This window comes from Bubalus bubalis, chromosome 5 (genome assembly GCF_019923935.1).
Source record: "Bubalus bubalis isolate 160015118507 breed Murrah chromosome 5, NDDB_SH_1, whole genome shotgun sequence".
Lineage (NCBI taxonomy): Eukaryota > Metazoa > Chordata > Mammalia > Artiodactyla > Bovidae > Bubalus > Bubalus bubalis.
In genome coordinates this window covers 17,092,607-17,108,848 of record NC_059161.1, presented here as the reverse complement: position 1 = coordinate 17,108,848, position 16,242 = coordinate 17,092,607, and the positions used below count along the sequence as shown (strand labels likewise).

Here is a 16,242-nt window from a genome sequence, read left to right as displayed (position 1 = left end):
GTCTCGGGGGCGCTGTCCTGCGGCCGCTGTAGACAGAGAGTAAAGGAGTGAGGCAGCGTCCCGGCCCTTCCTTTCCAGGGGTTGTGGTGGGGGTGGGGAGGCAGTCGGAAAACAGGCGTCTGCAGGTTTCCGTAAAGAGATCGCGAGGAATTAGTGTAAAGGGAGAGAGCCACTTGAGATCGGGTGGCGAGGGCAGGCGTCCCGGAGGAGGTAGACCTTTGAACTGTCGGCCGTGGGGCGGAGGATGCGTCAGCGACGGAGGAGGGGGCAGAACCGCAGAGGCCGAAGGGAGTAGTGAGTGTTAACGGGCAGGCAGGCGTTGGAAACTGAAAGAAGGCCATGTGACTGCAGTGTGGTGAGAAATTAAGGGAAGCAGGGATTCGGGGGTAGCTAGAGTGGAGGAAGTGGGAATCGTTGAGGACGTCATTCCCGTACTCCAGGTGTGCAGAGGGGTAGCAGGGAGATGGGACACCTGCCTTGGAGGCAGAAGTGGGCAGTGGATGAGCAGTGGACTACCTGGCTGGAAATTCTGGGCCCCCAGTTAGGAGCTTTGTCTTTTGGGGCAGGTTATTCTTGACTTAGCTTACTCACCTGTAAAAAGGAAATAATAATAATGCTTTTTTGCACAGCGTTGTAAAGGTTAAGTAAAATAGTTCACGTAGGTGCTCCTTTAAGGATACCGACGGGCACATAACAAGGGATAGCTATAGAGGATCTTCAGGGACTGGGTAGGTCCCACACCGTCAGTAACTTGGTGAATGGTGGTGCCATTTGGGGAGATGGGAAAACTGAGCTTGGGGGGAAGAAAAACAGGTTTGGGGAAGAAATTTAAAGTTCTGTTTTGACTGAGATGCCAAGGTAGCATCCAAATGGGTCTGTTAGATGAACTTGGTTTTGGAGGTTAAAAAGACTATAAATGTTTAGTATATATTTGGTTATTATCAGGGTATAGTTGGTGTTTAATATTATTGAGTTAGATGAGACTACCGAGGGAAGAAGGAATTTGATAGTGTAGTCCTTCATATTCCATGTTACTGGTTCACCTTGAGGGCTTGTTTTTTAAATTAATTATTCATGGTTGGAAGATATCCTTAGCTTTCCACAGCTTTTCGTTGATTGGGTGTCTCCAGGGTTAACTTAGTTGGCAGACAAAGGTCCGCATCATCAAAGCTTGGTTTTTCCAATAGTCAGCTGCAGACATGAGAGTTGGATCATAAAGAAGGGTGTGGGTGTGTTTGTGGGGTGTGATAGTCAATCAGTTGTGTCCCAGCTCTTTGTGACCCCATCGACTGTAGCCCACCAGGCTCCTCTGTCCATGGAATTATTCTCCAGGCAAGAATACTAGAGTGGGTTGCCATTTCCTTCTCCAGGGGATCTTGCCCACCCAGGGCTTGAACCCCGGTCTCCTGCATTACAGGCAGATTCTTTACTGTCAGAGCCCCAAGGAATTGATGCTTTCAGATTGTGGTGCTGGAGAAGACTCTTGCGAGTCCCTAGGAATGCAAGGAGATCAAACTGCATCCTAAAGGAAATCAAGTATGTATTTATTGGAAGGGCTGAAGTTGAAGCTCCAGTAGTTTGGCCATCTAAGAGCTCACTCATTGGAAAAGACCCCGATGCTGGGAAAGATTGAAGGCAAAGGAGAACAGGGCCGCAGAGGATGAGATGGTTGGATGACATCACTGACTCAATGGATTTGAGTTTGAAGAAACTCCAGGAGATAGTGTGCTGTAGTCCATGGGGTCAAAAAGAGTCCGACATGACTTATCAACTGAACAATAGGGTGACTGTGACTACAAAATAAACTTTTATACTAAGTCCAGTTTGATGACACAAGACTTAGGTGCTAACAGAATACACTGAACATTATCAGAAGACAGACTTAATGCTTGAAATGAGGTTTCTTCTCACAACACAGCAAATTGAATTTGTAGTATATTTTCTCTGGTTCTAAATTTAGTCTCAGATTCTTAGCTAGTAATTTAAATTCAGATTTTAGACTTAGGCTAAATATCTTTTGCTATCTTATAGGGGGAGTAGAGGGAGAATGTTAAGTGCAATATTACATCAAGAAGATGTAATATTTTCAAATTTTAATGAATATCAAGGCCTAAAGATTTGGTATAAAATATTTAGGTTCATTAATTATTTTAAGTACTGATTAATTTATATATTTGGATTTACTAACAATATATTGTGGAGAAGGCAATGGCACCCCACTCCAGTACTCTTGCCTGGAAAATCCCAGGGATGGAGGAGCCTGGTAGGCTGCAGTCCATGGGGTCACGAAGAGTCGGACACGACTGAGCGACTTCACTTTCACTTTCCACTTCCCTGCATTGGAGAAGGAAATGGCAACCCACTCCAGTGTTCTTGCCTGGAGACTCCCAGGAATAGGGGAGCCTGGTGGCTGCCGTCTGTGGGGTCACACAGAGTCGGACACGACTGAAGTGACTTAGCAGCAGCAACAATACATTGCCTGCAGCTTTGAGGACAGTCTGCTAGGAGACAGTGCAAATGAGGGTAAACTGTTGGATTTATATATGAAATAATTGATGACCATTTCTTAATATATTAGTTTAGGTTTGAACTTGCCTCCACGGTGGATAACTTGGAAGTTAACTATGCCAGAGTTTCTTCCCCTGTAAAATGATGATATAGTAGGATCAATCATGTATATTTCCCACAGTTGTGAGGATTAGATAAAACACATAAAGTACCCCTTGTAAAAAGGAGATTACATAAAATCTCTTTTAAGAAAAGGTAAAAATCACATGTAGTTACCTGAAGATAACCATTTGGGGGGGATAATTCTTTGCCAGTCTTGATTTATTTATGCATACTTTTTGTGTAGTACAAATTATACTTTAGTATTCTGCTTTTTTTTTTTTTAACAAAATGTGATAGATGGTCCAATTTCATCATTAACATTTCTTAATAGGCAATGTTAATAGCAGCATGATAGAGTATCATGGTAGAATATCCTGTGCTTAATATAGATTTTCAGTAAATTTCAGCCATTGGATATTTCCAGCTTGGTAATTTCCACTGTTTACTCTTATAAATAATGCTGTTTTTAACTAACTTGTTTCTTAGGTCTGAAGAAGACAGTTGAATCATGGGTGATGTTAAAAATTTTCTGTATGCCTGGTGTGGCAAAAGGAAGATGACCCCAGCATATGAAATCAGAGCAGTGGGGAACAAAAACAGACAGAAATTCATGTGCGAGGTATTAAAAAAAATACCGTTTGCATTTATGTGACTTTAAGGCTTATTTTATTAAAAGAATAATGTTTTCTGTTTGGAAATATTAATGTGTTGTACATTGGGATATGTCCTTTATTGTGACTTGCCTGCTATTTCTATCATTATAAATCATTTTCAAGTGATATGAAATCAATCATTTTAAAAAAACTTTTGGCTGCACCACACAGCTTGGGGGATCTCAATTCCCTGACCAGGGGTGGAGCCGATGCCCCCTGCAGTGATAGCACTGAGTCCTAACCACTGGCCAGCCAGGGGATTCCAGAGAGTTACTTTTAAAACAAGTGGTAGGTAACTTATTCTAATTAGAACAATGTGTCTTTCACACTTTATGCACTACCAGTAGTGCAGACTAGAAAAACTGGATTAACTGTCTCTAGTTAGTTACTAATCCCAGTAGAAAGTAGGTGCGTTCTTAACTGCTTAACGTCAGAGTGCTTTAAAATAAATACAGGTAGTTTATTCTTTGGTCTTGTAAAATCAGATTTTAATGTGGAACTTAGTGTTGTATTAGAAGAGATTATCTGAGCCACATAAGTTAACATTCTTGCTTTTGGATTAGTTTATCACTGGACAGTATGAATTGAGCATTTTTTATAAGACAGCCTGTGAATTCTTTTAGGTGTGTTATTTTCACTATGTTTATAAAGTATACCTCCAGTAATTAACTGTAATCCCCTAATGGTGTAGTGTAGTATGAATTTTTTAAATCCCAAAATTACCCAGGTCACACTCAAGTATATTTTTTTCTTGAAGGTTCGAGTGGAAGGATATAATTACACTGGCATGGGTAATTCCACCAATAAAAAAGATGCACAGAGCAATGCTGCCAGAGACTTTGTTAACTATTTGGTTCGAATAAATGAACTAAAGAGTGAAGAAGTCCCAGCTATTGGGGTAAGTATGGCCAAGCACTTGAGACACATATTATAAGATTATGCTAATCCAGTATGTATGGAGGCGCAGCGTGATACTTTTTCAGTGTTGTTTTTAAATAGTATGTTGATGTGTTCCTTAGTGAACCTTGGGGGTGAGTTGTTTTCTCAGAGAACTGGGATGATTTCCTAAAGATTTGGATTTCATTTTCATTATGTACCTGACTTGGGGATTCCCTTTAGTCTGTATGTCTTAGGGTTTTACATATTGTATTCATTCAAAACTGATTTTTCAGAGCCTGTTGTATTTTGTGTACTTCAAAAATAACATTTTAAACAGAAGATAAAAATCAGTAACATTTTAAGATATATTTGCTCCCATTGACATTTTCTTAGCAGAGTTAAAATAGTATTTGGTACAGTAGAATATCATTCTTGTGTTTTTGATACCGTAATTATTTTTTTATTATGTTGTGTGTATGCAGCAAAAGTTTTAAAAAATAAACTTATTAACTAAAAAGTGAAAGTTTGCATTTTCACAAAAATAGTGGTATTGCTGATGTTTTTAAAAAGTCATAAATTATGAAAAAAATCACATTATGATTTAAGCAGATGCCTTAGGTATTACATGAAACATCCAGTTTTTATAAAACCTTTAGAATACAAAAACCCAAAGGTTTTTGTATTCTAACTTGTTTATAAAGGTAAAAATACATGTTTCTTACCTTTCCATTGCATTTACCCAGGAATTGAGTTTACTTTCTAGTATGGTGTACCACTATATAATTACAAGATTTTTATTTAGTTTGGTTGAGCCATCTGTGAAACAAAGAGATTGGACAAGACGACCTTGGTTCTTTTTCAGATATTTGACCCATTGGCCTTTGTTCCATGTGTTATGACCTATTCTAGTTGTGTGTTTTGGTTTTGTTTTTTTTAAGCCTTTTCCTAGGTCTGTTGGTGGCAAACTCTTTGATTTCTTTTATGTAAAAATGTTTTTGTTTTACCTTGAATAGAAGATAACGCAATTCTGAGGTGCCAGTTTTCTTTCAGCACTTCATAGATCATGTTGCACTGTTGTCTGATGAGAAGTGGGCAGTAATCAAATCATTTCCGCCTATATGTGTTTTCTTTGGTTGCTTTAGTTTTTTCTTTGGTTTCCAGTAGCTTGGCTATGATGTTTTCTTTGTACTCATCCTGCTTGGAGTTGGCTGAAATTCTTGAATCTGTAAATTTTTGTCTTTCATCAAATATGGGAAACTTTTGGCTATTGGTTTTTTTTTTCCCAGATATTTCTTAATTTTTTCTTTTTCTGGGACTTTCATGTTAACATATATGAGAAACCTTTTGAAACTATTTTGGAGGTCCTGGACAGTCTTTTTCTCCTCCTTTCTCTAATTTTCAGATTGGATGATTTCATGTATATGTTCAGTATATGTTAAAGATAATCAGTATCTTCAAGTTCACTAATTGTTTTCTGTTGGTTCCGTCAGTCCCCACCCCCCCTCCCCCGCCGATACTATCTTTTTTTATTATTTCTAAGTTTATTGCCTTTTTTTTTTTTAACAGGTTTTGTTTTTCTGGTGGCATTTCTTTTCATCCATTATAAGCATATATTCATAATATGACTGAATTTCTTGTATAGCGTTGAGCATAGTTAAAATAGCTGCTTTAAAATTCTTAACTGCTAATCCTAGCATTGGGGCCATCTCAGGGTTGGGCTCTGTTGATTGTGCTTTTGAGATTTTTCCTCTTTGTATGTCAAATGATTTTGCATTATATCCTGGGCATTGTGACTATTATATTTTGGAGACTAAATAATGTTAGTCCTCCAAAAAGTATTTATTTTGTCATTGTGTTGGCAAGCAGTTAATTTAGATGGACTTACACGTCAGCACTATCTTTTGCGTGATAGTTCAAATCTCACTTCAGTTTTCTGATCCTGTGCTGGGGGCTTGAAATCTCTCCTACGTATATATAGTTTAAAGGTTAGCCAGAGATTTGGGGAAAGTTTATACACAGAGTTTGGGATTCCTCTTTGTTTCCTTTCTGGGATTTCTTTCTCACTTTCTAGCAGCTTTGGTTTCCCCAAATTCTTATCCTTTGGTATTTCCGGCCAGAAAGACTGGGTTTTCTGTTGAGTTTTAGCTGTCTGAGATGGTCTTCCCTAGTAATAAAAGGCATAATAAGCTGGAATTATACTTTATATTTTTTGCTTTCTCATTTCAAGTTCCTTCTAGAGTTTGCCAGATTTTGTTCACTTTTTAGTGCCCGTGTATAGCTGAGGAGAGTTTTAGGGTTTTTGTTTTTCTGGAGTTCATGTTACCTGCAGGAATTAGTATAGTAGGAGCTACTGGGCCATACCAGAAATAGTATCCTATTTTCAATTTTTTCTTGTTAGCATTGTAACACATTCAGATCTTTTCCGTTAAGACTCCAGCTATGCATTTTCTACTTTGTCCCTCACTTCTACACTGGCCTTCTTGCAATTCGTCAAATAGACTAGCGCCTTTTCCATCTCAAGACTTTTGTGCTTGACTATTCTTTCTGCCTAGAGTGCTCTTTCCCAGCCATCCTGTTGAAAATTACAAATCTGCTGTTAGCCTGGTGGCCTGTCTCCTTTCACTATTTGATTTTTCTCCATAGCACTTACTAACTTCTAGGCTGGTGCTTCTCACCTGGGAGTGATCTTGTCCCCCAGGGATGTTTGGCAATATGTGGAGACATTTTTGTTACAATTGAAAGGGGATGGTGGCATTATTGACATCTAATGGTAGAGACCAGGGTTGCTGCTAGACATCATACAATATACAGGAGAAAGCTTCCTGAAACAAAGAATCATCCAACCCAAAATGTCATTTATACTGAGATTGAGGACCCCTCTTTTAATCTATTTTTTTACCCCTAGATCCTCATACTATAGTTCATGAGAGCAGAAGATGGGGTGGGGTTGGGGGGAGGTGGCGGTTCCTCTGGTCCATACAGAAGGCACTTAATATGTTTTGGTTAGATGAATGAGGGATGAACTTTGGAAAATGTTACATCACAAGCAAATCTTTGCCATACCATCTGTATTTTACCTCCGCATCCTCACCAAACCCTGCTTGTGTCACTTCACTTACCCTTTCACGCAGCGGAATGTACTTGCCAAAAATGACTGATTTCTAAATGCCAAGGATACTTAAACTTTTTTTTTTATTGTGAAAATGTCAGATGTGTGTCAGAGTAAGACTAGGAATAATATCACAAACCCCTGTGTTACAACACTTTTCACCATGACCAGTCATGATTCATCTCTTAATTTCTATCTACCTTCTTCCTTTTGGATTATTTTGTGGCAAATCCCAAACATCCTGTCATTCATCTGTTACTACTTCAGTTTGTATTTCTAAAAGGTAATCCTTTTAAAAAACACAGCAATTCCATTATCAAACCAAAAAAAATTAGTAGTTTCTTAACGTCCCCAAACACCCAATCAGTACTCAGATTTTCCTGATTGTTCCATGAGTCCATTTTTAGTAGTTTATTTAAATTACGTTCCAGATGTTGTCTGGTGCTACAGTTAACTGATGTCTGGTGTTCTCATCACTAGATTCTCTCTCCCTCCCCCTCTCTCTCTAATTTTTCTTTGGAATTCATTAAAGAAAGCATGTTATTTATTTTTTAGTTTCCCACACTTACAGATCTTGCAGATACAGCCCCCTGGTATCATAAAGTATTTCTCTGTTCCTCTGTTTCTCATAATTGGTGGTTAGAGACTTGATCAGATTTCAGTTTGATTGGAGTAGAGGGGCAGGCACAGGAAATCTCTGTGATGAAGAGATTTGAAGTCTGATGAAAAGATGAAGTCTACTCCCATCAGGAGGAGGCACGTGATGGGATGTCAGCAGCCATTGATATCACTGTGGATTTAATTCTTCAGTAAATTTCTTTGATTTTTTTAGTTCAAATACTTTTATAACAAGAAACCACCTTTAAAAAAAACAGAACTTCTCTTTATCAATAATTTAGTTATTCTGGGGTATAATTTATACAGAAAATGTTAAGATAAATGTTTTATTCTTTCCCTTTAACAGTTAAGTTCATCCCTAGTATCTTCTAAAGGTTATCAATTAGGTATTATTCCCAGAATTATTATGAACTCATTGATTCAAATATGTAACATGTTAATACAATCATTAATTTTTTTGTTGCTGTTTAAGTTGTCCCATTTTTAGCTGGTAGGACCTTCTTCAGATTTTTTTCAGTTCATTTAACCTTACCACTTGGTCTGATCATTTTCTTGTTTTGCGGTATATCATATGTTTGACTCAGCTTGAATTTTACTATTACAGATGTTAAGATCCCTGGTTCTTTTTCCTGGGGGGTGGTGTTTAGAGACCACAAACTGAGTGCCAAGAGTTACTACTAAATTGGTCATTGTTTTAGCCTTTTCAGTGTACAAAGCTTGGGAAAATTTTTTCCAAGACAAGGTATATTTTGAGTTCAACCTGATGCTTCCAGTTTAAATTCAGAATGGCAAAAATAAATAAATAAATAAATAAAAAATAATAAAAATAAATTCAGAATGGCAGAGCTTTTTCTCACCCTTCATGTGCATCTGTTTGTTATCCCCCCAAACCAAAACTGTGTTTCCTTGCAGAGCCCTAACATAATTTCTCTTGCTTTATTCAGTAGTACATGTACAGCAGTCTCATGCTATAAATTCCAGTGCTATTATCAATAATGCGATTACTGGAAAAGTTAAGTTTTTGCAGTTCTTTTCATACTTAGGGTATATCCTACTTGTTGTTGTTTAGTCACTAGGTCATATCTGACTCTTTGCAACCCCATAGACTGTAGCCCATCAGATTCCTCTGTCCATGGGATTTCCCAGGCAAGTATACTGGAGTGGGTTGCTATTTCCTTCTCCAGGGGATCTTAACTCAGGGATCAGACCACATCTCCTGCCTGGCAGGAGGATTCTTTACTGCTGAGCCACCCGGGAAGAAGCCCCCATATCCTACTGCAGACTTACAAATGACTGCACTTTCATGTTGAGATAATTCCTCTTTGTGATCATTCTGTCATCTCTATCCTCTGGTTTGTTTTCGTTTTGCTTTAATTTTTAAGGATCATTGTAAAACTGGACAATTAAATAGTTTCATAATTTTGTTATTTAGAAAAGTCTGACTTCTGTCCCTGCCTCCTCCATCTGTTTTCCTGTTGGGTTCTTGTTTTTTAGTTATTAGTCAATCTTCTTTTTTCTAACTATAAGCCAAAAAAATATGTATATTAATATTCCTTACCCCAGCTCTTTATTTTACTAACAGTATCTTGTGAACACTTTTCTTTTTCTTTACTTACCTGCTTTTCACTTCAATAGTACCATAGTTTATTCAACTAACCTGTACTGATGAGTTTTTGTGTTTTTTACTGTTACTTAAAATGCTAAAATGAATAGCCTATGTATTATGCGTGTGTATACATACAAATTTTTGTATTTTTGCTTATATGTCTTAGGGAGAGATTTGTTGAAATGGAATTGCTGAATCAAAGGATATTGCATATGTGCTTTTGCAGGCTGTTACCATTTTCTTTCTCTGTAGGATAAGAGTTGAATTATTTTGCATTTCCACCATTTCAGTCATTTCCAGTGGTTCTCAGCAGGCAGTTTTGGCATGTCCCCCCAGTCCCCATTGCATTTTTGACTAAGAACCGGGGGAGGGTTGCTACTGGCATCTAGTCGGTAGTCCAGGGATATTGCTAGACATCCTGTGATCAAAGCATCATTCCCGCTTTGGCCCAGCTGTTCATTCTTACTGGAGCTGTTCGTAATTGCCCTCCACTCTTCCCCAGTAGTGTATTGGACACCTTCCACCCTGGGGGACTCATCCTCAGGGTCGTATCTTTTTGCCTTTTCATACTGTTCATGGGATTCTCCAGACAGGAATACTGGAGTGGGTTGCCATTTCCTCCTCCAGTGGATCACGTTTTGTCAGAACTCTTCGCCATGACCTGTCCACCTTGGGTGGCCTTGCACAGCATGGCTCATAGCTTTATTGAGTTATGCAGAAAGGTAAATGATGTATACAGCATAAAGTGATCCCAGTTTTTGTGTGAAAATTATATTCATCTACATAATTACGTAATCTCCAGAGAGAAAATTACGGATATTTTTACTACCCTTACCTTTTCTGCCTGAAATGAGAACATAATAGTTTTATAATACTGAAAGCCAACAATATTAATATTATGAGGAAAAAAGGGGGTGACACATGGGCCTCCTCTGAGTTTTAAAGAATTTAATGGTCTCTGAAGGCAAAGTTACTGACCTTGCCTTGACTTTTCCTCTTGCAGGTAGCACCCCCTACACCCTCAGCTACTGATTCCTCTGATACCACAGCAGAGGATGGAGGTGTACCAGGAAACCTGGGAGGACCTCTTCCTCCACACCTGACTCTCCAGGCAGGTAAGGATGTGAATGTGTGCACATGACCGAGAATAAGATAGACTGTCCTGCACAGTCATCCTCTTTTTCTCACTTGGGCAGATAGAAATAACTATTCTGAAGTCCTAATGTGGAGAGAACCCAAGATCTTCATAAGTTTGCAGATACTACCAGGCTACTTAATCTCTTAAAAAGTGGTACAGCTCAATTACTTCCTGTCAATAGATTTTGATCTCTGGATAGATTTTGCACAGGCTAGAATATTTGGTTAAAGGGGTTTTATTTACTGCCCTTTCTTGTTTTTAACTTGATTCCTACCAAATATTGTAGGCTTGTTTGTTTGCCATATGGGTCCCGGTCACTGCTGAATTCTGTATATATCAAAACTTTAATTAGTGTGTCCACTGTTGGGTCAGTTACCTGGAATATTTGTCAAATTACCTATGTGTCAGATCCAGTGTTTATGAAACAAGGATAACAATGTTACTTACAAGATTATTTGAGTAAACTTTTAAAAAGTATTAATAAACAGTTTTAGGCAATATTAACTACAATTTTTACTCTGCTTTCTCATTAAAATTCATCACTTTTTAACACCTTTTTAACTTATTTCCATCTCTAGCACTAGCATGTAGCTTTCTTTTAGGGTCATATCTAGTGAAGAAACAGTTACCAGTTAGTCAGTTATTACATATGTAACAACTGAAAACAGAGCTACATGATAATGTATGCCAGGTTATCAGTCACTGATGATCATTACTAGCAGCACCCTGCTGCATACCATCTTTACAGTTAGCAATTTTAGACCTGTATTCAGTGAGGTAACACTTTGTTAAGTAAGTGAGAGATTTCAGGTCCATTTCCAAATAACTGAAATCTTGAATTTCTAATAATAGAGCTCTGAAATCTAAATTAGGAGTAGTTTTAAAAAATATTAAGGGTGTTTGTACAATTAAAGAACATCATTTTCTTTCCATAATAGAAAATAATTCTGGAGGTGGGGGCTCTGGCTATGTGCCCACCTGGGATCGAGGTGCCAACTTGAAGGATTATTACTCAAGAAAAGAAGAACAGGAAGTCCAAGCGGTAAGGATAAACCCTGTATTACATCTCCTAGAGTGTGATTTAGGACTTGGTTCATGGCACGGTTTGAAATATTTGCAACTTTATAATTTAGTGATTGTTTTAATTATTTGAGACTGATAGTTCACGCAAAACACCATAAACCTAGGGTACCTGTTGATTCTGGTCAGTAGAATTGCCTGTGAAATAAAACTGTTTTTCCCTGGTATTAATAAAATGTCTCTTCATCTGCTTTGTAGGAAACTTAGTTGCCTCAGTAAACCTCATTTCTTGAGCACTTGCAGTAAAAGTGCTTTGATAAGACAGCTTACTTTTCTAACTTGATAGATACTTTATTTTTTTGGCCGGATAGATAGATACTTTATTTTTTTGGCTGTGTGCAGCATGCAGGATCTTAATTCCCTAACCAAGGATCAAACCCATGCCCTTGTAGTGCAGAGTCTTAACCACTGGACCACCAGTGAAAATCCTTTCACTTTATTTGTTTAAAGTTTTTAAACCAGCCTAAAGAAATTGGTCAAAGGTTTCTTAGGAACAGTTTAAATGTGTAATGCATTAACCAATAGCTTGTTTATATGATAGGACTGTCACATGGAGTAAGAACTAGTTCTGGCTCAGTTTTGACTAGGATTAAAAGCTGTTAAAAAGACAACTTCCGCACTTTTAAAGCATGGTACAAAGAAATTGTTGTTATAGAATTGTGTATCTTAAATATACATAGCATCATGAAGCCAAGTTTAATTATTGATTCAACAGACTCTTGAATCTGAAGAAGTGGATTTAAATGCTGGACTTCATGGAAACTGGACCTTGGAAAATGCTAAGGCTCGTCTGAACCAATATTTCCAAAAAGAAAAGATTCAAGGAGAATATAAGTACACCCAAGTGGGTCCTGATCACAACAGGTTTGCTTGTTTCACTCTTTTCCTTCTATAGTAAGTTAGGGTTTTGTAGAGTTATTGTTCTGTTCTTGTACGTGGCATATGGTTCAGTTTGTGGATGAGTAGAAAATGGTGAAAAGATAGGTTATATTGACCAAGAAAAATTGTCACTGATGTGTAATGTACAGTTTGCTGTGGTTTTCTCTTAGGAGTGTGATTTTAAGAATAAAATCACAAAAATTTTCTGTGTAAGAATAAAATCTGCTATTTGTGTTGCTAGACTTCTGGTTCTCGTTTGAATCTGAGAGGCAAAAGCCTCAGTAGTAGCCTCAAGTAGTGGTTTGTCCATGTTTGACTTGAAAGTCAGCCAGAGGTAGTGAGTTTGTTGTTCTCTGTGGTGTTAGAAGCAGTTATAATATTTATTTCTTTAATGTGTCAAGTTAGACACTTCGAGTCTTCAGAGATAGATGGTGTTACATCTAGAACCAAATTTCCCATCGGCTTTGAAAGTTGCCTGTGTTTGAGTCCTATTAGTGAAGTTTTAAGGGCCTGTTGTGAAGCTGAAGGAGAGCCTCCATCTTTGTATGTGAGTTAAATTGGCACACTTTTGTTCTGTTAAATTTCATAAACTGAACATACAAGGAGGAGGAGGTTCTCACAGTGACAGTATGTTTCTCAGCCTGCTTGCTGTTCTTCCTGAGAGCATTCCAGGGTGTAGTAATTATTACTCCCAGGAAGGCTCATATGGATAAGATTCTTCTGGGGGCACTAATATTTTATTGAAAGGGAGGGGATGTTTTAATGAAAATCTGGATGATTTAATTTGCTGTCCTTATATGAACTAAGTCAAAATGCATCAAAACTGTTTTCTTTAAAAATCAAAGTGTTGCATCTAGCAACCCTAAAATAATTATTACTGAACTAAAACTTTGATATTGCTCAAAATGATATTCAGAGCATGGTTCCCCCTGCTTCCCAATGTTTTATTCAATTCTGAATTCTCAAATACTTAATTTTGACCTCTGACTTTATTAAACCATCAGAAATTATAAAAGAAAGATTGGTTTGTTGATGATTTTTTTTTTTTCAAATTTTGTTTTTCTATACTGATCGGGCTTAGTAGCTCTTGATAACTTGAAGGGCAGTTAGATAATTTAAGTATGCCTGAAACTTACTGTAAATTTTTTTTAATATCTTAATTGATTCTGATACAAAGAGTTAAAGAATTCAGGCTATGACAAGGAAGGCAGAGGCAGTTGGGGGAGCTTGGACAGCATTGCTCTTTGTATGTCCTTTAAAGGCATAACAGACAGCAACACTAGAGGTCTGTGTTCATACACACATGTGCTGCTGCTTAGGCTGAACTAAGCAATCACATGGGAAACTATTGTAAACTGATTTCTGGTGTTGCTGTTCCCCCCTAGGTGGAGGAGAATGAGATTGAGTGCTGACTTTAAGCCTGGCTGAGAAACATACTGGCATCGGTGTCATTAATGAAAGGGTGGATGTTGTTTCCCTGAAAGCCAGTGGCCTTTGACCCCTGAAGCCGCTGTGCCTGAAGGTCAGTTCACGAGGTATAGGAAGGAATCTTAACATTTTTTTTTGTAAGTCTCACCTGACCTTTTATTCACAGCACAAAGCCAAGGTTAGAGTATACCTGAGCAATGGAAAGATCAGAAAGCATAGTTTCCAAAGGGCAATTTTCCCCTTTTTAAAGCCCAAATTTATTCCCTAGTATCTGCTAGCTATTTTAGCTATAGTTTTCAAAAATATTTTGTTCTCCGAGACTTGACTTAAATAAACTAATTTTTTTGTTGTTATTAAGGGCTACTTCCAACTGCAGGCAGATACCAGACCTCTGTCTCCAGCCACTGACATGGGCTCAGTGTTCTTACTCCCATGTGTATGTGTGCATACGAGCCTATTTTTAGCTGATCGTAACAGATTGAAATCATTAGTGGGTGGCCCATGCAAAGAATCGTAAAACAACCACAACTATAGTTTAAGGAGAGTATTGGACTTATTTTATTTCTTGGCCTCAAGCTAAGTGGAAAATTCCTTTTCACTGAATGTTTTCTAGCTATTCAGACTGCAGCCTTGAAATACAGTTTAAAGTAAGTAAATGTGGAATCAGAGCTCCTAACATTTTCTTTCCATGAACAGTTGGCTCATCAAGTTTGATTACAGCTGTCTCATGCCGTGTGGTACATTATTTGACATTTATATACTTCATTTGTTCTAGGAGTGAACAGAAATGTTTACAGTGGTTTTTTGCTTTGATTTGCCTAAGCATTTGGAAAGCCTGATTTAAGAATCCTGGATTTAATAATTCTAATGGTGAAATTTCTAACCTTGTTTGTATATGTTGTTACAGGAGCTTTATTGCAGAAATGACCATTTATATCAAGCAGATAGGCAGAAGTAAGTGTTACTGCTTTCCTGATATTCTGAGTCTTGTATAGCTTAGTAGTATTCATTATAACGTCTTGAGCCACATGTATTATTAATTTGACAGAGTCCATGCTATAAGGTACCATTTAGGGTGTTTTAGAATATTAGTGATTAGCAGGCCCAGTTTCCCAGTTTTACATGTTGAAAGATTGTGTTAGTATTGTATTTCAAAGGGTAAGAGGTGGTAGGCTGCTGAGGAATGTGCCAGTGTCAAAGAATTAATCTTTCCATTGTTACAGAAAAGATACAGCTCCTTCAGGTAAAACTTAGTGACATTTAGAAAGGAGTTAATCAGATGATAGGATTGGAGGTCTAAAGGTAAATGTGAGCATTTAAGTGTCATAGAGTCAAGAAAGAAAGTTGAGAAAGTTACCCTTGAGGCATTTAAGGAACCAACTGGGGTTATTCATAAAGGAAGTAAAAAGACAAGCATGAGCATGTATTCTTTATTCTTAGGAAGTTTAAAAGTAGGCAGTGTGTCATGCTTGAAAGTAAAGAATAGCTCTGTGTACCTGATTTTGTCTCTAACAAGTTTAATGATTTCAACTAAATCATACCTGTGTTGCTGGGACTCAGTTTACCTCACTACAAGTTGAGAGAAGTGGGTAAAGATTCTTTCCAGCTTGAGAATTACGCACTTATGTGTAGTGTATAATTCTTATGACTTAAGTGTAGTGTATCAAAGACTTAGAAAATCAAGTCTTTGAAAGAAGCACTAGGAGATGATGTTGAATTTTTTTAATCCTAGACTTTTAATAATACTTTGAGTGGATAGGAGTTTTAAGCTTTTTGGAACATAGCTACAGTCATTTGTTTACATCAGGGAATAGCAAACTTAGTAGAAGTCCAGATAAATATTTTAAGCTTGGTGGGTCAAATATATGACACATTATTATTTCTGTCTTATATTTATGAACTCTTTACAAACATGATAACATTTCTGGTTCTTGGGCCCATAGTCAAACTCTAGTTGAAGTGTTCTTAGTAAATGGCTTCACTCTTGAGAGACAGAATTGAGTAACTGTGACAGAGACTATATGGCCTTAAAGCCTGAAATATTTTTTGACCCTTAATAGAAGAAAATTGCTTGACTCCTGGTCTAGGCACTTTGGACCCATTTTCATTCCTTTGATTTGCTTTTTAATCCTTTATTTTTCAGAAGTTAAATTCTTCCCGTTTTAATGCTATATGATGTTAATAATGGCAGCTTCGTTAAAATAGTTTATTTGCTTTTAATGTAAAGATTTGTATGTGGTAT

The 16,242-nt window shown here is 37.5% G+C and overlaps 1 protein-coding gene across 2 annotated transcripts in view; it reads left to right on the top strand.

Moving 5' to 3' along the window:
* The window catches only part of DHX9 (DExH-box helicase 9), a 43,436-nt gene that overhangs the window by 539 nt on the left and 26,655 nt on the right, over positions 1–16,242 (top strand). Inside the window, exons 2-7 of one of the 2 annotated variants that reach the window (XM_006048631.3) lie at positions 3,097–3,229; positions 4,021–4,161; positions 10,479–10,590; positions 11,552–11,655; positions 12,409–12,557; positions 14,908–14,954. In XM_006048631.3, coding sequence (XP_006048693.1) covers positions 3,119–3,229; positions 4,021–4,161; positions 10,479–10,590; positions 11,552–11,655; positions 12,409–12,557; positions 14,908–14,954 — 664 coding nt within the window. In that variant the 5' untranslated portion in view covers positions 3,097–3,118. Of the gene's footprint in view, positions 1–3,096; positions 3,230–4,020; positions 4,162–10,478; positions 10,591–11,551; positions 11,656–12,408; positions 12,558–13,957; positions 14,095–14,907; positions 14,955–16,242 lie in introns of those variants that run through there. The other variant, XM_006048632.3, reaches the window with a different exon arrangement.